The 23,853-nt window shown below is 40.9% G+C and overlaps 1 protein-coding gene across 1 annotated transcript; it reads left to right on the top strand.

Annotated features, from left to right (window-relative positions):
* Positions 1-2,306: 2,306 nt before the first annotated feature.
* ccdc107 (coiled-coil domain containing 107) lies at positions 2,307-23,350 on the top strand. The gene is made up of 6 exons (XM_048549361.1): positions 2,307-2,610; positions 6,922-7,121; positions 15,394-15,466; positions 17,556-17,646; positions 20,452-20,549; positions 22,750-23,350. Exons 1-6 carry the CDS (start codon positions 2,472-2,474, stop codon positions 23,025-23,027), a joined length of 879 nt encoding a protein of 292 aa, XP_048405318.1. The 5' UTR covers positions 2,307-2,471; the 3' UTR covers positions 23,028-23,350.
* Positions 23,351-23,853: the final 503 nt, after the last annotated feature.

Raw genomic sequence — 23,853 nt, forward strand, 5'->3', positions numbered from 1 at the left:
TGTGGAAAGGTTTCTGCACTTTTTAGAAGCTGTGTTCCTCCAGCTCCACACCTTGTTATCTCTGACTCCAGCATCGGCAGTTCCTACTATCTATTATAAGTGCTTTTTGTCCAAGCAATGGGGAACATGCAATTGCATTGGAGCTAGAGCCAGTGGATGTATACAAATGGGGATTTAGCTGTTACCAACTAGCTGAATGGTCTATGGAATGGCGACCAGTTTCTGATGACAAAGATCTTCTGCTTGCCAACGATTATGAGATCAGCTGCCAGGGAGCTGAATGGCTTTTGTGTGTGAATATTGCAATCAAAAGCCATTGGATTGCTAAAAGTGAAGGAGTTATCCTTTTCTGTGCAGTAAAAAGTAATTAAAAAATAATAAAAGAAGAAAGCCAATTTATTTCCCTTCATTCATTGCTGTACATGGTCAAAAGTCACAAACAAGTCATTGACTTTGTGGGTTGATCTGTGCGTCCTGTAAGCAAGTGAAAGTATCTGCAGAAGGAAGATCAAGGAGGAGCAGATCATAATAAACCAAAAAGATCAACTCAGTGAACTTTATGGACCTGGATCATTAATCTGCCTTCCTGGTCTTTTTCTGTGCCAATAACGCCCCAATGTTTTTTGAGTCTGACCGTATGTGTGTGTTTTATAATCAATCATTTAGAGTTTTAACTAGTAGAGTTATGTGTTGATAGTTCATAATTGTTTATCTGTAGCTCGAATCTATTAATTATTGAGGGCGGCACGGTGGTTCAATGGTTAGCATTGCAGCCTGACAGCGCCAGAGACCCGGGTTCGATTCCAGCCTTGGGTAATTGTCTGTGCGGAGTTTGCACGTTCTCCCCGTGCCTGCGTGGGTTTCCTCCAGGTGCTCTGGTTTCCTCCCACAGTCCAAAGATGTGCAGGCCAGGTGGATTGGCTGTGTTAAATTGCCCGTAGTATTCAGGAGTGTGTGGGTTATTGGGGGATGGGTCTGGGTGGGATGCTCCAAGGGGCGGTGTGGACTTGTTGGGCTGAAGGGCCTGTTTCCACACTGTAGGGAATCTAATCTAATCTAATTTGTAATAAACAATAACTCCTGTTAAGTATAGAAACATGGATCTAAAGGACAGATAAAACTGGTGAATTTTGCACATTTCTATAAATTCTATAATTTTTTGACCACACCATTAATAGCAAGCTTTGAATTCCAGCATACTATTCTTGTGCGGTATTACAATTACATGAGAGGAGAGTGCCAAAGTATTAGTTTTCCACTGAAACTGGTATTCTTATGCATTGTTCTGGTGAATCCAAGATGAAAATGTACCCATTTTTCATAAATATTTGAAATTCCATGTGCTTGAACTCCTTAATATAGGTCACCGAGGAAGGGTCACAGGACTTGAAACATTTTATCTACTTCATCTGCTAAATTTCTCCAGCAATTTCTCTTGTTTCAGATCTCTATCTTGAGAGGTCCTTTGTTTTGTCCTTACTATAGTTGTCAGACACAAGCCAATACTTAGAATTGTCCCATTAACAGATTTGTCACACAAAGAAGGTGTTGATTTGGCTGATCTTATCGGCACTGGCTCGTCAATTGAGTATTATTTCCTACTGCTGATTCCTGCTTTTTCTTTGTAATCTTGCATATTATCTTTATCTATAGTCGTTCCCAACCACTCTTGAATGCCACAATTGAACCTACATCCACCACACTTCCAGGTAGTACATTCCCCACCCTAACTACTTGCTGTGTGGAAAAAAGTATTTTTTCACATCGCATTTGTTCCTTTTGCAAATCACTTTAAAGCTGTCTCCTCCGGGTCTTAATCCCGTGAGAACTGATTTAAAAATTCAACAAGAGGTAGCCAGTTGGGTTGTTACTTTTGTGCTCATAAATCCTGTGTATTATACCCTCTTTCTCACGCAATGCCTGAGGATGGTGCTGAGCTGCGAAAGCTGGTGTTTTCAAATGAACCTGTTGAACTACTCCTAAAATGCTACTTGGCCTGCTGTGTTCATCCAGCCCCACACTTTGTTATTTTGGACTATAATCTGGTGTCGTGTGATTTTTGACCTTCATCATTCTCAGAGCGCAAGGCCGAGACCAGTTGACTCTCAGAGAACAGCCAAATAGTCCTTTATAGTTGGGCGACAATGCAGTTCCCATGGTGAAGTCCAACAAATTTTGAGCCAAATTAAAAAGTCAGAAAAATTTGGAGAAGTTGAGGATCAAGCAACGTCCAGTGGGGGGAGAAGATAAGAGACAAGAGTTCACATTTCTAGTGTAATTTGATTCTGCTTCTGAAGCCTGGATGAGCTCTGCCTGGAAAGGCGGTCGAGTTTCGAAAACAGTTCGTGCGGAATCTGCCGGCGGCGACCCGTAGGAGGGAGGTGGTGGCGACACGGTTTCCTCACGGTCAAGCCGGCCGGGCCGGGCCGGGCCTGTCCGGGCCAGGCCAACCAAAGCGGCGTGAGCTGATCATGTCGCTCGGTCAGCAAGCGGCTCTGGCCGTATGTCTCTTCATCTCTGTCTTTTTGGTGATTCCGAAAATGTTGGGGACGCCCAGCGGAGGGAAAAATGCCGCGGGCCGGGCCCGGTCAGCGGGTCATGGTCCCCCAGGTACTGGCAGGGCGCGGGTGGTGAGGAGTGGGCACTGACCGAGAACGTTGGGGGAGGGGGTGGAGAGAGGGAGAATAGGCAGTGACTGGTGGGGTGCGAGGAATGTGGAATGGCACTGACCACTTCGGGTGGGAGAGGTAGCAGTGGGCACTGGTCATAGTAGGACGCGGGAAGTGAGGAATGGACATTGACCACGTGGGGAGGTCATGGTGGACATTGGCCATGCGGTTGTGTATGGAATGGGCACAGGCGGAGCTAAGAATGGGCGTTGACCATGGCATGGGGAAGATACACCAATGGAGAGTGATGCAGGCATTCAATGGAGATTGCAGTCCCTGACCGCCGGCAAGAGTACAAGCGGTGACCAGACCGTATTACGGGGAATAATGACTTAAGATGTCGATGTACTGACTAGGAACTTGGATGCAGGCACTGAATGAGGCTATCACCCTAAGACAATTGTTGGGTTTCAGCCTGTGTCCGACCTGGAATCAGCCAGGACCAGGCAGAAGCGTGAAGTAACCAAGGCTAAGATGGGAACATGGGAGTGTTTCCTGTATTCTTTTTCAGTGTTGCACTGGAAGTGTCAGTCTAGAATGTGTGTCCATTCTGTGGGTTGAAACCTGAATCTAAAAACTTCCAAAATGAACTGAGCTGTGCTGAATGCAGTAAGTGTTGGTTTTAATAGTCTAATGTATATATAATTCAATGATTGAGGTTTTCTCCAACTTGCTGTCCTATGAGATTGTCATGTAACAATTGTACAGATTGTTAATTACTTATCTGAAAACTCAATGTAGTCTTACGATGCAGTGATGAAAATGCACTCCGTTATGGACAGCTTCACTTAAATTATCAGTATGTGTCCAATCAGTGTTGCTGCTTTCTGCTGACATTACCTTCATTTTGTGGTCTATTACGCTTCAACATTGTTTCACTGACTAGCCCGTTTTCAATACCATAGACCCTCAATAGCCTTGTAGATTTTGCTTCCTCTAGCTAAAATTCACACATCAGCACATGATGCCTGAGACGTTAATTCAAATATATTTATCTGGGATGTTATAAGACTAATTTTGAATGACGTACTTTCGTAGTTGTGGTAATTTCCGCAACATGTGCCATTCTGTGTTGATATAGGCTATGCTAATTAATTTTAAGTTACGTATAATTGTAGTGTGATTGGAATTTTGAATCACGGGCACTGAAATTTCTGGGGATGGAAAATTCAGAAAACCTACATGTCATCAAGCTTACATTTGGTTTAGACTGGCCCTTTGAATTCAGAAAAAGGATCTCCTTGGACTTGAATTAGAGTCACTGATTCTGTAGTCTGCATTTATAGCTCTATTTTGATGCACCACATCATTTTCAAAATGTCTGAACTTAGGCCTGACAATTTGTACTTACATACTTTGGCACAATTTTGTTCCGGCACTACAGCCTTAAAGCACCAGGGACCCGGGTTCAATTCCCGCCTCAGGTAACTGTCTGTGTGGAGTTTGCACATTCTCCCTGTGTCTCCGTGGGTTTCTTCCGGGTACTCCAGTTTCCTCCCCCAGTCCAAAGATGTGCAGGTTAGGTGGATTGGCCATGATAAAATTGCCCATAGTGTTCAGGGGTGTGTGGGTGGGATGCTTCAAGGGGCAGTGTGGACTTGTTGGGCTGAAGGGCCTATTTCCACACTCTAGGAAATCTAATCTAATCTAACCTAATATAAATGTAATGAAAACCTGATGTTGGCCTGTATTGGTCACAGTAATTACACTTTATTCAACTCAGATCACACTTAAAGTATCTGGGCAGTGGTTTTCAAGGAATAATGCATGTGCCTTTAGAACAAGTTGGATTATATGGAATAGTACTCTCAGACGCTAACCTCTGGCATGTGCTATGGTGTCTCCTGAAATCTCACATCTTGTCTATTTGGATGCCTTCTTGTACCCTTTCTTATTCAAAACTACTGAATCTCACTAAGATAATAAAATGTGAGGCTGGATGAACACAGCAGGCCCAGCAGCATCCCAGGAGCACAAAAGCTGACGTTTCGGGCCTACCCGAAGCGTCAGCTTTTGTGCTCCTGGGATGCTGCTGGGCCTGCTGTGTTCATCCAGCCTCACATTTTATTATCTTGGATTCTCCAGCATCTGCAGTTCCCATTATCACTGAATCTCACTAAATTGGCTTACACTCATCATCTTCTTGTCCAAATTAAATAAATTCCTTGTACACAATGTTCTGTTTATCTGGCTTTTGATCTGCCTCCCTGACATCACTTATTTTTACTGTTGCAGCTGTTTACCTCCTGCAGTGTAGCCTTGTAGATTATGATACTTTTAAGGGCATAAGCAAGTACCTCTGACTTGAGTGAAGCGTACATACCAACATTCACTGATGACCTGTGTAATCCAAAATTATCAGTGCAGCATTTGTAATTCAAAGGAACATGTCTTTGAACTGAAATAAATTGGCATCCTTGATAACATTCCTGTTGAAGGATGCCTGCCTATCCCTTGTTTCCCTTGGGCATTTGGCAGCCTGTACTTGCCCTTAAACTACGTTCACATATGAAATGCACGTGTCCCTGGCAAGGCCAACATTGGATCTGATCCTGAGTTAATCTTGAACTGATTGGCAGTTCAGAGTCAAGAACATTGCTGCAGAGTCACATGCAGATTTCCTTTCCTGTAAGGCAAAGATAGATTTTTGAACAGTCAAGGAAATAAGGGTTATTGTGAGCAGGTGGGTAAGTGGAGCAGAGTCCATTAAAACATCAGCCATGATCTTGTTGAATGGTGGGGCAGGCTCGAGGGGTCAGGTGGCCTATTTATGTGTGAACCAGATAGCTTTTTATGATAGCAGACAATGGTTACATGCCGAATTATATTGAATTCAGATTTCACCACCTGCCTTGATGGGATTTGAGCCCATGATTACAGAACACTAGCCTTAGATTACTAGTCCACAACATTACCACTACACCAATGACTGCCCTCTTAGAGAGCCAAAATATTTGTATTGCTGATCCAATTCAGTTTCTGGTCAATTGCGACTCCCAGAATCTTGATTTGGGAGAGCTGTATATATGTCTGTGCGTGCATGCATGTGCGTCACTGCCTGGCACTTGTGGTAATGAGTGATTGCCATGTGTTGGCCCAGGCCAGGGTTTCCATTCTATCTGATAGCTGATTTGTAACATGAATTAAGTAGTCTTACTTTCCTTTTCTTGAACTTTTTTAGTATTACCTTCTACGTAGCACATCTCATATGTGGAAAGATGTGCGGTTATGCTCTTTGGCAGAAAGAATAGAGGAGCTGAATATTGTTTAAATGGAGGTAAACGGCAGAACCTACAAAAGAGAGGGATTTGGGAGTCCTCTTTCATGAATCACCAAAGGTTAGCATCCAAGTTCAGCAGGTGAAAGGGAGGGCACGTTGAATATTGACCTTTATTCCAAAGACTGTGCCTAAAAGTAGGGAGATTTGCTGAAACTATTCAATGCAGTAGTCAGATCACAACCGTGAAAAGTTTGGGACCGTTACCAATGGAAAGATATACCATCATTGGAAGCAGCCCAGGGAAGGTTCATTCAGCTGATATCAAATCGGGAGGGATTGTCTCAAGTGGAGAGATTGAGTAGTTTGAGCCTATACTTATTCATTTATTCAAGAATGAGCGATGACCTTATTTAAACATACGAAATTCATTGGGGACTTGATAGGGTCGATGTGGAAAGATTGTGCCCGCTGGTCTCAGGAAACAATCTCAGAATAAGGGATAATACATTTAAGAGTTGAGGGAAAATTTCTTCGATCAGAGGTTGTGAATCTGTGGAATTCTTTACCACAGAGCTATAGAAGTTGGGTCAATAAGTATATTTAATGCCAAGATAGATTTTATATTAGTAAGAGAATTGAGCGTTATGATGAAAAAGCAGCAAAGTAGAGGTGAAGGTATCATGTTAACCGTGATCTCACTGAATGGCTAAATGGGCTGAATGGCCTATTTCTGCTCTTAAGTCTTGTATCCCTATTAACCTGCATTATTTTGTAACTGTTATCTGCTAGAATTAGTGGGTTCCTGTGATCACAAAAGGAATAAGACAGCAATAGTTTAAGGTATTCTACCATTTACACATTTTGATGAGGCATTCTTAGTAAGCAGTTAACAGAGACTGGAGGATTCTCAGGTAATTCTTCATTTTGTGTGATTACATTTGACTCTTTCAGTGAATGGTACAGCTGGAAATCTAGAAAATTATAACATATTGAATGGCAATTTTGAATCTCTTCACTTGATGCATATTGCAGTTCCTGGAAGAGGCCAGCCACTGACTGCACAATCGCAATCAAATAATCCCAAAGGAAAACCTAATCTCAGGACGAGAAGCACAAATCAAAAGGAAATGAATAGTGAGAAGACTCAGGGCAGAAACAAAGGATTTGTTTTCCAGTTAATGCCACTTTATGCAATAGGAATAAGTATATATGCAGTTTACAAACTTGTGCAGGTAAGTGCTTCCCTGTAATGTCCTTTATAATAATTTGTGAATATTTGTGAAAGCTGTTCACCTCTGTCACTGGCAAAATATTGACAATTTCCTCTTTCTAATGTTTTCTGAGACTAAAGTGATGATAATAATACAAATTAAACGGAAAGAGGAGGCTTTGCAAATTACAATATGTCAATTCATATGTGTAGGAATTTTCAGTCTGTGGTACTTGTTTTTTGATGTCACAAAATGTATGAACAAATTGATAATACAACATTTAAATTTTTCAACCAAAAGTATAACTTACAGCATGCCATAGACATAGGAGCAGAAGTAGGCATTCAGCCCATCCTCACCTGTTGCTCTCCTGATTTTTTTTTTGTCATTTGTCTACTTTATTGTAGTCCTTTCACTTCACTTCTCCGACGCATCCCAACTCTGTCTTCTATTGGTTATCCAGTCTTCCGTCCATGGAAATGCCATGGGTTTTTATCTCAGATCACAGAATCCCTACAGTGTGGAAACAGGCCGTTTGGCCTAACAAGTCCACACCGACCCTCAGAGCATCCCACCCAGACCTATCACCCTAATCAACACATTCCTGAACACTACAGGCAATTTAGCATGGTCAATCCACTTAGCTTGCACATCTGTGGATTGTGGAAGGAATCCAGAGCACCTGGAGGAAACCCACGCAGACATGGGGAGAATATGCAAACACCACATGGACAATCACCCAAGGGTGGAATTGAACCTGAGCCCTAGGTGCTGTGACGCAACAATGCTAACCACCGAGCCACCATGCTGCCCCATCATAAGCTTCCACAGAGAACAAACTCTACTGCGATTTAAAATCCAGAACATTGAGCCTCCATTAGGCACCATGAGCCTGACAAAATAGATGTAACTTCCATGGTCTCCAATGGGCATGAGCTTGGTATAACATTTGAAATCCACTGGCTTAGATAGATGGAGTAACTGGAGAAAATGACTGGTTGTATGATACTTGGGGTTTAAGCAGTTGTTTGCAGTACATTGTGTGCATTGTAACATGTTCCCTGATATTCTAGTGCAGGCCTGCTCGCACATGTCTCAGTTGAGAGAGAATGGTACAACATCCTAATTCATACTTACATCAGCATTGGAAAGTAGAAGTTACAAGGCTGATATCAAAACTGAGGGGTTGTAACTGTAGGAATATTGAAAAAGTTGGAGTTTATTTTCCTCAGAAGAATACCGATAAGCAAATTGTGAAAAGGTACAATAGAGCAGACACATCCACCTGAGAGAATCTGAAATCTAGCTTGCTGATATAAGGTAGTTATTAACAAAGTGAAACTGTTCTTCAGAAAAGTGGACATGCTGATAAGATGAAGAAGGAAGCAGTAAGAAGTTAGGTGGAAACTGCAAAGGTGGAGAAGGAAGAAGGGAAAAGGCACAGTGATGACACCAGTAAAGCATCAACCAGTTGAGCCAAATGAATTATTTCTGTGCTATTATTCTAGATCCGTTGGAAGTATTGAACAATTGCTGATGTCATGGTCTTTGAAGTAATTTATTGTGGCCACGTGATTATAAGGAGCAAATAAAGTGCAGCACTTACGAACCAATGACACGTCAACTCTCCAAATCACCTTGTGTCCACAAACCAATCACACCCTTCAGAACCCAAAGCGCAGGCTACGCGGAAACAATCATGAGGTTCATACTGACATGAAACAAGCCAAATCCTGCCCAGTGATAATGGGAACTGCAGATGCTGGAGAATCCAAGATAACAAAGTGTGGAGCTGGATGAACACAGCAGGCCAAGCAGCATCTCAGGAGCACAAAAGCTGATGTTTCGGGCCTAGACCCTGTCTGATGAAGTTCTGCTGTGTTCATCCAGCTCCACACTTTGTTATCTCCAAATCCTGCCCACATGGCTGTCTTCTCTAGCGTTTGCTGAAAGCCCTGTCAAACAGAATGAATACCAGTTGATCACATGATTAGCTGCAAGACTGGAAGAAGAAAATAATCAGGTTAAATTAGACTAGTTTAGAAACAGTGCTGTGAAAAAAATGCATTCCACACCTTAAGTATTTGAAAGTAGCCAAATCAAGTTGATCCAGGTATCAATTGCCTAGATCGCTACAATACTTCATTCATCCATGGAATGAGATGGGGTTAAGTCAAAACGTCTGACACTTGCAACCAATTTGGCTGGATCTTCTTGCGATGAGCTATATTTACAATTCTGATAGTTGTAAACAGTTATAAAATGATATACCGAAATCTTCAAACAAAAGTTAGCCATAACGTGGAACGTACAGCACAAGCGTTCAATGAGATATTTCACCATCAGTGCCCATATAAACTTTAAAAATTACACCCGTGCACTTTAGAAAGTGTGGTAAAAGTATACCAAATCAGATACAATGCAGCAACTACATACTGCAGGAAAACTCCTCGTCAAGTTGTGTGTACACCTATTTGTTTCATACTTTATTAAGTGTTTTGCATCTAGCCACATCCTGAAAAATATCAAATATCTAAATACAGTACAGCTGAGTATTTATGAAAGTTACTTTAAAAAGGCGCAAGACAATATTTGGACACTAATTAACACAGAGTACTGAATCATCCTCGCACAAATACACTTCATGCTGATAGTTTGGTTTGCGAGGGAAACCGTTAAATACCCCTTCCCTCAGCCTTGCTGGATGTCACATCAAACAGTCCAAGTGTGCGCCTTTGAGCAAGTTGAAAGCATCATCTGTGGGCAGAGGATGGGGAGTACAGCCCAGGTACTGCCCCTTCCCCCGCCACCATCAGGAGTAGCCAGCCAGTTGCGGGACTGCAATGAAACCATTCACCTGTTAGGTGACGTTTATGTCGAAGACGCAGCAATAAAGAAGACAGAAAAAGGGTTTAAAAAAAAATGCTCAGCCATACTTGCATCAACAACCTGCGAGTAAAATCAAGTGTAAAGTTCAGCCAGTGAGAATCAAAGGGGATGATTGTGCATGTCCCTTGTTGGGTTGGAAATGGGGAAAGGGGAGGTGGTGTGGAAAACACTAATAGAGACCAACACCGCTACCTCATCCCCCCCACTACCAGGCAGAGCTGAAAGAGACAGCTCTTCACGCCCACTTAAAACATTACACGCCAATTCCCTTACCCGACTAACCTCAGCCCATTTTCCAATTTTCTGCTGCCTCACTCTTACGCAGTCAAAACACTTAATGAATTTTTCTCTAATTTCTTATCTTTTATCATAAATTCACTTCAGAACCGCAATGTGCTTGATAAGTAGCCTATGGTGTGGCGCCTTATTAAACAACTTCTGAAAATCCAAATATTTGACATCCACTGCTTCCCCTTTATCATTCCTTCGAATTAAATCCTCGAAAAATTGTTTTGGAAATCTGAATATATTACATGTACTAGCTCTGCTTTTATTTTTCCTGCTTGTTACCCATCCTAGAATCCTAATAAATTTGTTAAGCTCTACTTCCCCTTCATGAAGCCATTCTGAGTCTGTATGATCATATTTTGTATTTGTGAATACTCTATTACATCCTTTATAATAGACTAACATTTTCCAAGTAGCAGATGTTAATCTAACTGGCCTTTAGGTACCAGTCTTTTGTCTCTTTCCCCTTTTTAAATAAAGGCGTTACATTGACAGTTTTCCAATCCTTCGGGACGTTTCAATAATCTAAGGAGTTCTCTAAGATCACTAACAATGCATTGAGTATCTGTATACTTCTTTTGCTATCCTGGAACACATTCCATCAATTCCAGGAGACTTAAGTCTTGAGCCCAATGGTTTCTCGAGCACTTTTGCACTAGTGATCGCTATTTTATTTATTTCCTCTCCTTTTTTTACCCCTTGGTTATTTAGTAATTTGAGAATGCTATTACTGTCTTCTGCTGTGAAGACTGACACAAGGCATTTATTCAACTTCTCTGACATTTCCTGGTTTCCCATTATATTTATTGAGCCTCATTCTCTCAGGACCCCATGCATTTTGTCTTCTTTCATCCTTTTCGTACATTTAAAGAAGTTGTTTCTGTCTTGATATTTCTTGTACGTTTACTCTCAAAGTTTATTTTCTCTCACTTACATTTGTCTTTTTTAGGTCTTTAAAACATTATCAAAACCTCAGGATTACTACCAGTCTCTGCCACATTTTATGTTTTTTCTTTCACTTTGATGCTATCCTTAATTTCTGGGTTAACCATAGTTATACTTCTAGTCCAGTAATATATCTTTGTATGAGCCATTAACTACTTTCTTAAATGTTTGCCCATGATTCCACAACCATTTTTGCTGCGAGATCGCTTTTCCCAGTTATGGCTCCCCAACCAATATTCCCCTTCAAACTGAATGCTAAATTCTGTAGTGTTATGGTTGTTATTTCCTGTTGTTTCCATGAAGCAGAATGGATAGGAATTTAGCTAAACAGGAAGAAATCATTCTTCAACCAATGTTACAGTCAGAGAATTCCTCAATATATCTCTATATTGCTATAGTGACTATATATCAGAAACTGTCATTGGCAGTGAAGCGTCCTGAGGTACTTTGTGTTTGTGATTGCAGCCACATAAATTATTATAATTTTAAATTTTATTTTATAATTAATTTATAATTTTTCATGGCACAAAAACAATTGTGATTAATCTTGAGGAGTAAGTAACTTCACGAGAATGTAGATCAATAAACTGAGCATAGATGTAGTGGGATGATAGAATCAGAGAATGGTTAAAGGGGACGGTTGTGATGTAATATGTTTTAAGAGGAGGCTGTCATTTATGAGAGATGATCAAATTTTTAAAGAAAACCAGAGAGACTTAGGATCAGATATACAAGTCAGAGTAGAAAGTCAAGTTGATAAAGTATGCAATATCCTGGTCTTTAATTGTGAGTGTAGGAGCGTTTTTCCCGACCAGGTACAAAGACTCAGGAGGCAGGCAGTATTCAGGCAATTAGAAGATGTTTATTCAAGCAGAAACCCGTTTATGCAGGGAGAGGGCCAAAGGATCTTCCTCGAAATGGCTTCAGAAGATAGATCAATGATACATCCTCTGATTTACAAAGAAATATAGCATTTTTATGTATTTTGTGTTACAGTAATCAAATAGAACGTAGTCACCATCCTTCCCCTTAATTCAAACACTCAATCCTATGGGACGCCTAATCAATGATGGTCACTTCTATGGACACACCCAGGTCCTCATGATCTTATGGTATTAGCTGGGCATTGTAAACTCTAACCCTTAGAATCTTCCTATACATCCTATTCATTCGTATTGCAAACATTTTATGGCTATAGTCCTTTGGGTCTTTCTCAGGCATATTTACTTGTAAGGACAGCTCAAATTCTATTACCCATTGTGTCTTGGTGCTGTCTTTTATCATATTCAGTTACTCCTTTGATTTTCCCATTGTCCCTATTACATAAATGTAAAATAAAAAGTCATTTAGTTTTAACTAAATGCCATAAGGTTAACCTCTGTTATAAAGTTAATTATAATTGTAATATTATACAGCTCCTTCTGTAATTTATCTTGTTCAGGGCATAAGAAAAGGCAAGTTAATTTTCGCATCTAAGCTTAAATGTATTTTAAGGCTTGTATTATATCCTGGTTATGTATTGAAACCAACTTCTATGATTAGAGCATTTTTTAGCTGGTAAGTATTTAATATTGCTGGTAGCTACAAAGAGGCAACCAATTGCTGTAAAATAGCTGTTAGCTTTGCAGCTGTTGGGGGACATTATCTTGCACCTGACATTATTCATTTACTGGGACAACCATCCTTTCTTTAATAAACCTAGATTTGGCACTTATCTGCCCTGAGGCTTCCTTTTATCGGGATTGTCTCAGATGGGAAATACAGTGTTCTTTCACTGACCTTCTGTCAGTTATGTTCTAAGATACAATTGTATTTCACTGTGTGAACAGGCTGCTTGGTTTTGCCTAGCTTCTGTCTTCCATGCGTGGACCACTTAGTATGTTCAGGTACAGGTCGCTCCAACAGTGAACCACATAGAGTACAAAAACAAAGAAGTAATGCTAATACTGTGTACACATTAGTTAGGTTACATTTAGAATATCATACCAACATCGCACATTTGTAAGGGTATCAGGTTCATGGAGATGGTACAGAAGATGACCTCAGAGCAGGGTTAGTGCATCCCTGTGTGACATCTAATTGTCCCATCTCCCCTCTCTCATGTTCCTGATCAGGCAACAAAATACAGCCAAATGCCACTCACTTGGGACTCTGCCGCATTCTTGTTATTTCTGTTTATGAGCAGGAATAGCCTATTCACTCGTTTGGGCTTGCTCTGCCATTATGACTGATCTGCACCAAAACTCAATATTCTGCCTTTACTCCATATCTCAGGATACTCTTATTCAACAAAAATGTGTCAAACACAGTGTTAAACATTGATCAGGTGACGAGACAGTTTCTTGAACTGCCGTAGTTATTGAGGTTGTAGCTGATTGAGGGGTTTGCTAGGAGAGTTGGACAAATACGTTGGTGTGAAACTGGAATCATGTTTAAACCACACTAGTAAGGTTGGCAGGCTCCTTCCATTAAAGACGTCAGTAAACTAATTTTTTTGTTTAAAGACTATTTGACAACTTGATGGTCACTTTCTTTAAACTATTGCAAGTTTTTACCTTTGAATTTTCATAAACGACTGAACACAAGTTTGCAAAGCGAATGTTAGGATTTGACCTCAAGTCTTATGTATTATTATTCCAGACCTTTGATGAGTGACAAGTAAAGATGCGTAATGTATCTAACTGAGATCCTTCTGTCCTTTATTTTAGTGGAAAAATTGACCATAGGGTAATGAATTCTGCTGAAACAGTGTAGACAAGGATTGCCTGGATTATCTCAAGGTTTGGGCATTAAACATATCCTCCACAGTGCAAAAAGAAAATGAGGGTCTGCATTTGTATGATAGCTTTCACTTTCAAAGTCAGTTAATTTCTTCCAGAAGTTAGAAACAAACATACATATAAAAACCGAAAGGACTGCGGACGCTCTAAATCAGGAACAAAAACAGAAGTTGCTGGAAAAGCTCAGCAGGTCTGGCAGCATCTGTGAAACAAAAACATCAAGAGTTGATGTTTTGGATCTGGTGACTCTTCCTCAGAGATTTTGCTGAGCTTTTCCAGCAACTTCTATTTTTGTTCCTGATGCAGACATATGAAGTAGGAGCAGGAGTAGGCTGTTCAGTCCCTTAAACCTGCTGTACCATGCAATAAGGTCATGTTTGATCAGATCACTTTCCTGTCCTCCTCTTCATATCTTTTGACTGACTTGTCAACTAAGAAACTGTTGAACCCAATGATCCAACTTCCACTTCACTCTGGAGAAGAGAATTCCACAGACTACTGACCCTCTGAGGGAACAAAAATTGCCCCATCTTTCCTTAACAGGAAGACCCCTTACTTCTAAGCTGAACCCCTAGTTCTGGATTCTCCCACAAGGGGAAGCATTCTCTTCGCACCACCCTATGAAATCCCCTCAGGAACTTGTATGTTTCAATAAGATTACCGCTCATTCTCCTCAACTCCAACAAATATAGGTACAAATGTCTAGCCATTTCTTATAAGACATATAATCTTCATTCCACATTCCAGTTGAGGGAACCTTCTCTGAATCATGTCTATTGCAATTATGGTTTTTCTTAAATAAGGAGATCAAAACTGTACTCAGTACTCCAGATATGGTCTCACCACTGCTCAATGTATCTGTCAACCTGTGCAAGGCAAGGTTCCACAACCAGCTGTGAGATGAATAATAAAACAAGGAATTGTGGATGCTGGAGATAAGAAACACATAATAAATAGAAATTCCTGGAGAATTCCAGCAGTTTTGGCAGCATCAGTAAAGAGAAAGCAGAGTTATCATTTTGAGTTCAGTAACCCTCCTTCAGAACCTTTCTTCAGTGAGACGAGTGATCAGTTTCGGTGTTGTTAATTGAGGTGCTAACTGTTTCCTGGCTGCCCTTCAAATAATGACATCGGAGCTCTTAACACTAACCTGAGCAAGGCTTTACTTTCATATCTCATCTGAAAGAGAGTTAAACTGACTCATCAGCCCAGAATGTGAACTGTTAGTCTGGATAGCCTGCTTCTATTAATGCAATTGAAAATTTGCTGCTTCTAAAATTTAAATATTTTGGCCTTCTATAGGTGAAAGAATAGTTTGCACTTTTGTACAGGCCTTATAAAGCTCACTGCGATACCTGTAATTGTCTGAAATATCTTTCCTGGCTTTTCAGATAAAATTCAATGAAAATGAAAAAATAAGCAAAGAGAAAAATAAGGAGGTTGACAAAAAGAGGAAATCTACAGGTATATATTTAATTATAGTAAATTATGTGGAAAATGGAACCTTTCTGCAGTGACTGCTAATGCAGTTTGTGACATAATTTGATTCTGCTGAAATGTGTACCACTGGCTGCTTCGTGTCAATGTATGTTGGTGACTATGTCCTTTCTTCTTGTAAGCCTAATTTGTCTGTTTCACATTCCCCTGACTGTCCTGTGTTTACTGATTTGCATTCGTTTCCTATCAAGCTACACCATGATTTTAAAATTATCATCTTTGTTTTCAAATCTCTCCATAGTTTTGACCTTCCTGTCTCTATGGTATGCTTTACCTCCTCAACCATACAAGTTATCTGCACTCCTCTAATTCTGGGCTCTTAAGTAACCCTGATTTTAATAACTTCACCGTTTCTAGTTGAACCTTCGGTTCAGTTTGACCTTATCTCTAAGCTCTGGAATACCTTCCCTACATCTCTGTCTTTTTATCTTGCTTTCCTTCTTAAAAGACACATCTTATTACATACTTCTGATCAAAAGTTTGGTAATCCTACCTACTTTCTCCTTCTGTGGCTGTGTTACATGTTTTGTTCCTCTTGTGAAACCTGTTGGATGTTTTATTAGGTTATTGCTATATTGTTCTTGGTGTTACTGCATATATAATGATGTCAGATAACTTGTTTGGATTCTTCAGTGCTTGCCTTAATTTCTAATAAATATTTATTGGCTCCCCTGCAGCGCAGAGGATATGCAGTATGTTGATGATTGTGCCATGTGAAGATGCACAGGAACACCAGCCTCCTAAATTACCCTAACAGTCACATTTAGAAATATGTTGATGTTTCTTTATTATAATTATGTCACAGTGCTACATCACCCAACCTAACTGTGTAGTGTGTAGATTGTAGGGTTCAGGAAAGTGAGCTATCACCGTCTTCTGGAGGGCAGCTAGGGATGTACAATACATGCCATCTTTTTTACCAGTACCTGCATCTTGAGAATGGATTTTACAGTGGCTTTCAGAGAAGAATGGAAATCTCTCAACTATGTGCTGAAATGTCACCCTACAAAATGTAGTTCGTTCAAGTCAGAACTGGGGCTTGTTCTTTATTTATTCATTTTGTGGGATATGGGCATCGTTGGCTGGCAGCATTTATCACCAGATTTTTGTTGCCCTTGAGAAGGTGGTGATGAGCTGCCTTCCTGAATCCCTTTGGGTTGACCATAATGCTACTAGGGAGAGAATACCAGGATTTGACTCAGCAACGGTGAAGGAACGGCGATATATTTCCAAGTCAGGATGGTGAGTGGCTTGAAGGGAACTTGAAGGTGGTGATGTTCCCACATATCAACTGCCCTTGTCCTTCCAGGTAAAATAGTCGTGACTTTGGAAGATACTGGTTGAGGATCTTTGGTGAATTTCTGCAGTGCATCTCGTAAATAGTACACACTGCTGCTACTAAGCATTGGTGGTAGAGGGGGTGGATGCTTGTGGATGTAGTAGCAATCAAGCGGGCTGCTTTGTCCTGGAGGGTGTCAAGCTCTTTGAGTGTTGTTGGGGCTGCAGTTGTACTGGGACAGGTGGGGAGTATTCCATCATAATCCTGACTCGTGCCTTGTAGATGTTGGACAGACTTTGGGGAGTCAGGACGCGAGTTACTTGCCACAATATATCTAGCCTCTGACCTGCCGTTGTAGCCACTATTTATATGTGGTGAGTCCAGTTGAGTTTCTGGTCAATGATAGCACCCAGGATAGTGATAGTGGGGGATTCAGTGATGCTAACGCCTTTAAATGTCAAGGGGCGGTGGTTAGGTTGGTTCTTATTGGTGATGGTCATAATTTGGCATTTGTGTGGCTTGAATTTTACTTGCCCAAGCCTGTATCTTGTCCAGATCTTGCTGCATTTGGACATGGGCTGCTCCAGTATCTGGGGAGTCGCAAATATGCTGAACATTGTGCTGTCATTAGCGAACATCCCCACATCTGACATTATGCTTGGCCCAATGGCCTGAATCAAGGCCAGAAAGCTACCAACTGAGCCAGGGTAATGTTAAAGTTTTGATTGCAAACTAGTTTAGCTAACTTTTTAGTAACATGAGAAACTTTTCATCTAGAAAATCAGCTTTCTGAACTGGAGATACGCTTGGCACAGACGGAGAAAATGCTGGACTCATTAGTAAAAGAATTAGATCCACTCACCAGCTGGTAAGTGATTTGTTGCTCTTCTGCTGAGTTTTTTATTATACTTTTTTTTTCACACTAAATGTTCATTTGATTTTCTTAAACATCCTTATCTGACAACCAGTGTATTAATCCACCTCAGCTTCTTGGAGACTTTCATTTCATTGACTTTTCCACCTCCCACTGTTTTTCTTCTGTGGCTGACCTCCTTGGCATCTGCTTAAGTGGGTACTTTCAGTTTCTACTCCTACATTCCTGACCTTTTCGAGCGCTGTCCTAATCTGTCACGTTAATTGCTTCTACTGTGCTTCACGTTCAGGCCTTGGCTGTTGTCCTCACTTTGTACACAGAGTTTACTGCAGACATGAGCACAATTCTTCTAAAACTGCCTGCAAATCCCCCCGATCCTAGTTACCTATTGCATTTTGTTCTCACCAATCTCAATTGACTGTCACATCTTGAAAATCTTTGACCGTATCCATTTGTATCTTTGCTGTATCCTACCACCAGAATTGCAGCTCTACACTTTTCCTTGTCAGCTGTGTTGTTCTAAGTTTGGATCATTGTTCCTTTCCCCACCTCCTTCCTCTTTCTCCCCCACCCCAACTCATTGTTGGCAACCCTACAACGCCTGTTGGTGTCTCCTGGAGCCCCTCACTTCATTTCTTTCTGTTTTGAAGAGTCTCCAAATATAACTTTCTTGACCTGCCTTTGATCTTCCATTTTCTTTTTGTTGCCATGTTCTGTCCCCCTACCACTTTCCAGTAAAATGCCTTTGCTGTATTAAAAGACTGTACAGTTGGTGTTGTAGGGCACTTGTGGTGCAGTGATAGTGTCCCTACTGCTGTGCCACAAGGTTTGGCATTGAGTCCCACCTGTTGCAGACTTGTGTCATAACATGACTCAACAGGCTTATTTAAAAATACCTACAATTGCTATCATCACCACATAACTAGTCAATGTCAGTGATTCAGATGGAACCAGCTCAGTGTGGAGAAGGGGGCTCTGTAGGATTCAGATCATATGCTCAATCCAATTAATTAGCCACTCAATTAATGCGCACTTAACTGGTCCGCATTATGTTCTTCAAATTCCACTTCCCGACATGTTTTGTTTTGTGAAATTGAAATAAATAACAAGTTGTGTGTTGTGTAGAGATTGCTCTGATTATTGAATAAGTTACGTTTTATGCTCTGTGCATTATCACTCTAGTTATTGGGAACGTAGCACAGTACAGGATTGGAAAGACTCCGCAGTCCTTCTGGCAGGCCCCACAGATAGTTATTAGGTAGGAAAATCTTAGTACTAAAACTGTTGTAAGCTATCTACTTCCGATTAGTATTAATCTCTAATTCTATAAACTTTAATTCCATGTATGGGTATTGTTTTGATTAACTCCTGCTGCCATCTTCTAACAGCCAGTTTCTGTGAGTAGAGAGGATCACAATATTATCCTGTCGGAAAATCTGTTTCTGTAACAGAATTCTGAAGATTTGGTGTAATTTCTAACTTGGCCTCAATACCACATCACTGTAATAGTTTTTAAATAGTTTACCTTCTGAATGGATTGACGTTTGTTAGCTTGAATCGGATATCTATCGCATCTTGATGCCAGGAGCTCCGATAAAAGGAAGACAGGAAGAGTGGGACAGCTGGGACCAAGTGTGAATTATGGGTCTTTAGTATGAATGGAGATTGTCGTAAATAACTTAACAACTATCACACCTTCAACTGGAAATTGAATCCGTGTATGAATATATGTGAAGATATTCAGTATGTGCATCAGTGCAGTGTGAACAATGTCGGGACTAGTGCATCGAACAAATACAACTATTTGCAATATTGTAACAAATTAAAATCATAGCAATCCAGTGTTGCTTAATGCAAAGATATGCAGGAACTAATCCTGTGAGTATTATATCTTTTAACCTCTCCTGTGTATTACAAAAGAGTCATTTGTGGGTGAGCAAGAGAAATTTGGGGCAAGTGGGGAGAAAGCACATGACAATATACGGGGAAGACAAGTTGGAATGAGTAGTGGGAATGAGGGGGCTGCAAGAGGTTTAAGAATTGCGATGACCTGGTGGTGAGGGACAAACAATAAAGTTGGGCAGTTGAGTGGACTTGACAAGCAGCACGTTGGCAGGTGTAGTTAATTCAGGTAAAATTATTGAAGACCAGGACTGACATTTCATCATTGCTTTCCATTTTTTTGCAAAGAACCTGGAGGACTGTTCAGATCAACATTTTATTGCTGTCATTGTTATGAATGAACTTAAACCAAAGTAACAAAACTCCCTCCCGCCCCCTTTCTATTTGGGATTAAGTTTATTGGAGGTCGAGATAAGAGCCAACTGCTGTTTATTTGTGATGCCAACACAGGACTATTGTAACTAGTGACTAATCTTAATTTATCATGAATTGTTCAATTACGTAAATTATATGTAATGTGTTTATCATTCACTAAATTTTAGGTTAGGAATTATGATTTTTAGAATTAACCGCTACGATTTATTTATTGCAGAAGACAAGTATAGTTACAAATTTTGTTTGAACCACAATGAATTTTTACAATCTGGATTTAAATACTAATTTGATTTAGTGATCTATTCAACTGTTGCCTTCAAAAATATTGCAGTACTCTAAGCACTCTAATTCCTGGCAATCCTTATTTTTGCAATTGGGTGTAACTTGAACAATTGCAACTTGTACAGTATGGTGCTTAATTTGCAAAACAGGTGAAACAATACTAAACTGCTATTGCCATATAATACATTGAGCTCTGTTTAACCCAGAACTTCAGTCTTTATTACTTTACATTCACTTTAGTGTTGATGCTGTTGCCTCTGAGCAGAAGAATGAAATTATGACACAGCTTCAGCAGTTAAGGCAGTTGATGAAAGAGAGACAGGCACCCAATATTGACGGTAAGAAGTTTGGTGATTCCATCTAAAATATTGAGGTTCTAAGTTAATTTGAAATGAACTAAAGCACATCACAATCTTAGTTGTGGCAGTGAGCTTCACTTTAATGCCTTGATCATGTCTTACCCACCTACGTCCGTGACACCCTCCACCACCTCCAAAACATCTGATTCCCCAGACCTCAGCTCCTCATCATCACCATGGATGTCCAGTCCCTATATACTTGCATTCCCCATGCAGATAGCCTAAAAGCCCTCCACTACTCCTCTCCTGCAGGCCTGACCAGTCGCCCTCCACTGACACCCTTATCCATTTAACCGATCTTATCCTTACCCTTAACAACTTCTCCTTCAACTCCTCCTACTTCCTACAGTCAAAAGGGTGGCCATGGGTACCCGCATGGGCCCAAGCTATGCCTGCTTCTTCGTAGGATACGTGGAACTGACCCTCTTCCGCAGCTACTATGACTGTAACGGCGCCGCCTCATTGGCTCCCACAAGGAGCTCAAACACTTGATCCACTTTACTAACACCTTCTACCCCAACCTTAAGTTCACCTGGACCATCTCTGAGACCTCTCTGACTCCATCTCTGGTAATCACCTGGAAACTGATATCTATTTCAAACCCACCGACTCCCACACCTAACTAGAGTACACCTCCTCTCACCCACCTTCCTGCAAGAATGCCATCCCCTATTCTCAATTCCTTTGCCTCGGCTGCATCTGCTCTCAAGATGAGGCATTCCATTCCGAGACATCCCAGATGTCCTCATTTTTCAAGAACTGTAATTTCCCCTCCACAATGGTCGAAAACACCCTCGACCGCACCTCTCGCGTTCCCTGCACCTCAGCTCTCACAGCCTCTCCCCGCGATAACAACAAAGACAGAATTCCCCTTGTCCTCACATATCACCCCATCAACCTCCACATTCAGTGCATCATTCTCCGCCACCTGCAATCTGCCCCCAGTACCAAGGATATATTTCCATCCCCACACTTATCTGTCCTTATCTGGAGGGACCATTGTCTCCACGATTCTCTCATCCACTCCTCTCTCCCCACTGGCCCCACCACCCCTGACACTTTTCCCTGCAACCGCAGGAGGCGCTACACCTGCCAATACACCTCCCCTCTCACCTCCATCCTAGGCCCCAAGAAAATCTTCCACATTAAACAGATGTTCACCTGCACATCTGCTGTTGGGGTATCCGCTGTTCCCAATGTGGCCTCCTCTACATTGGGGAAACCAAGCGGAGGCTTGGAGACTGCTTTGTGGAGCATCTATGCTTGGTTCATGACAAACGACAACACCTCGCAGTCGCAAGCCATTTCAACTCCCCCTCCCACTCCTTGAATGACATGTTCATCCTGGGACTCCTTCGGTGGCTTAATGCCACCCAAAGGCCGAAAGAACAGCACCTCATATTCCACTTGGGAATCCTGCAGCCCAATGGTCTCAATGTGGACTTCACAAGTTTCAAAATCTCCTGACCCCCGACTGCATCCCAAGACCAGCCCATCTCATCCCCGCCTCCTTGACCTGTCCGTTTTTTCTCCCACCTATCCACTCCTCCCACCTCACTGACCAACCCCCACCCCCACTTCCTACCTTTTAGCCTAACCCCCACCTCCTTGACCTGTCCACCGTCCCTCCCACTTCTATTTATTTCACACCTCCTTCCCTTCCCCCATCTCTGAAGAAGGGTCCAGACCCGAAACATCAGCTTTCCTGCTCCTCTGACGCTGCATGGCCTGCTGTGTTCGTCCAGCTGTACACCTTGTTATGAGACTCCAGCATCAGCAGTTCCTACTATCTCATGTTTTAGTTTGTTGCTTTTCCTTTTATACTTCTTCTTGAAACCCACTTCTTTGACCAAGTTTATGACTCGTGCTTAGTTTAAAATTTTGTCTGATATGGCACTTGAAGCATCTTGGAATGTTTTGCACTGTCAAAGGCACTATATAAATTCAAACTGTCTCCCAGAACATCATGATGATCTTTATATTTTTAACTGCATAATCACAGAATCTCATAACATTATTTTGAGATGGTACTTGAGGAGTCGAAGAGAACTTTGGAAAGAATTTTATATGGAAATGTTGTAGTACTTTTGTTGTAGTACTTTAATCCCAATGATCATTCTAATATAATTTCAAAAATTATTTCAGTTTAAAATTATAATCTGTTTTCTCCCCAATTTAGAAGATGTAGCACCTGTCACTGAGGATGAAGATTGTGTCGAGGACATTGAGATAAAGGCACAAATGTCTGAGGACCTTATCTCTGCAGACAGTGAAGAAGACTTGCTAGATAATGTTGATATAATAATTGGCAAAGTACCATTTTGTGATGAGGTTGAGTTGAGTAGTGTTTTCACAGAGGACGCTGAAGGCGACATTGAAATTGCTGCAGATCTGTCAGAGACTCATGAACCCGTGGAGTTGAGAAGACGCAATAAAATGAATGATTTTGGGAAATGAATTGCTAATGAGCCCTGTATGTTCATACTTTATGAATAACATTGATCGACTTTGCTGCCTATCATGTGGTTTTATAGAAATATTAACTTGTTAGTGATTCATTACTATTTATAATAGACTAAAATTGACATAGTCCTAATATATACAAAAGCATAGACGCAACAGAAAATTGGTTTTGTTAAAGTTATGATTTACTTGTTCCATAAAGTTCTAATCACCTTGATAGTGTTTTTGTATTAAAACCTTTGTGAAGTTAACATGTGGCATTGCATTATTTGGGATTTTGATCTAAGTTTTTGTTAGTAAACTGAAAACTTGTTTAATCACAATGTGTGGATATTATTTTCCTTTTTATCAAATACTGGACTCAACCCTGAAATGTTGTCATGCTTTGTTAAGTGAGGTGTTGTTGTACTTAAGGATATACACATTTGTGCTTATTACTGAGTAAATTATACCCAAATTTAATAAGCCATGGGAAGAAAAAAATGCACAGAAAAAGACTGCAAAATGTGTTCCTTCGTATTGATCTTTTAACCTGGTAGACTCAGACTCAGTCTGCTGTCTTCCAGACTGAGCTCTGACTTCACTTGCACTTGCCATCTAGCCTCACAGTCCTCATCAAAAACTGCTGGAAGTGCACAGCAGATTTGTCAATACCTGCAAAGAGAATGGATAGATTTAATTATGTGAATTTAATTCTTCTTCTGCAAAGGAGTCAAAAAATTAATTGTTAAGGCCTAATAGACCAGAACCTGCTCCTCAATTCAACAAGATCTTTACTAAATCACTTGTTCATTAATCTCTCACATCAACTTCACCATTT

This window comes from Stegostoma tigrinum, chromosome 18 (assembly GCF_030684315.1).
Source record: "Stegostoma tigrinum isolate sSteTig4 chromosome 18, sSteTig4.hap1, whole genome shotgun sequence".
Classification (NCBI taxonomy): Eukaryota; Metazoa; Chordata; class Chondrichthyes; order Orectolobiformes; family Stegostomatidae; genus Stegostoma; species Stegostoma tigrinum.

Excerpts from the sequence above, each read along its gene's own strand:
- ccdc107 (XM_048549361.1), top strand. The coding sequence starts at position 2,472 with ATGTCGCTCGGTCAGCAAGCGGCTCTGGCCGTATGTCTCTTCATCTCT. Across the intron at positions 2,611-6,921 it reads AGCGGGTCATGGTCCCCCAG|TTCCTGGAAGAGGCCAGCCA; the intron begins GTACTGGCAGGG and ends TGCATATTGCAG. Across the intron at positions 15,467-17,555 it reads CAAAAAGAGGAAATCTACAG|AAAATCAGCTTTCTGAACTG; the intron begins GTATATATTTAA and ends CTTTTCATCTAG.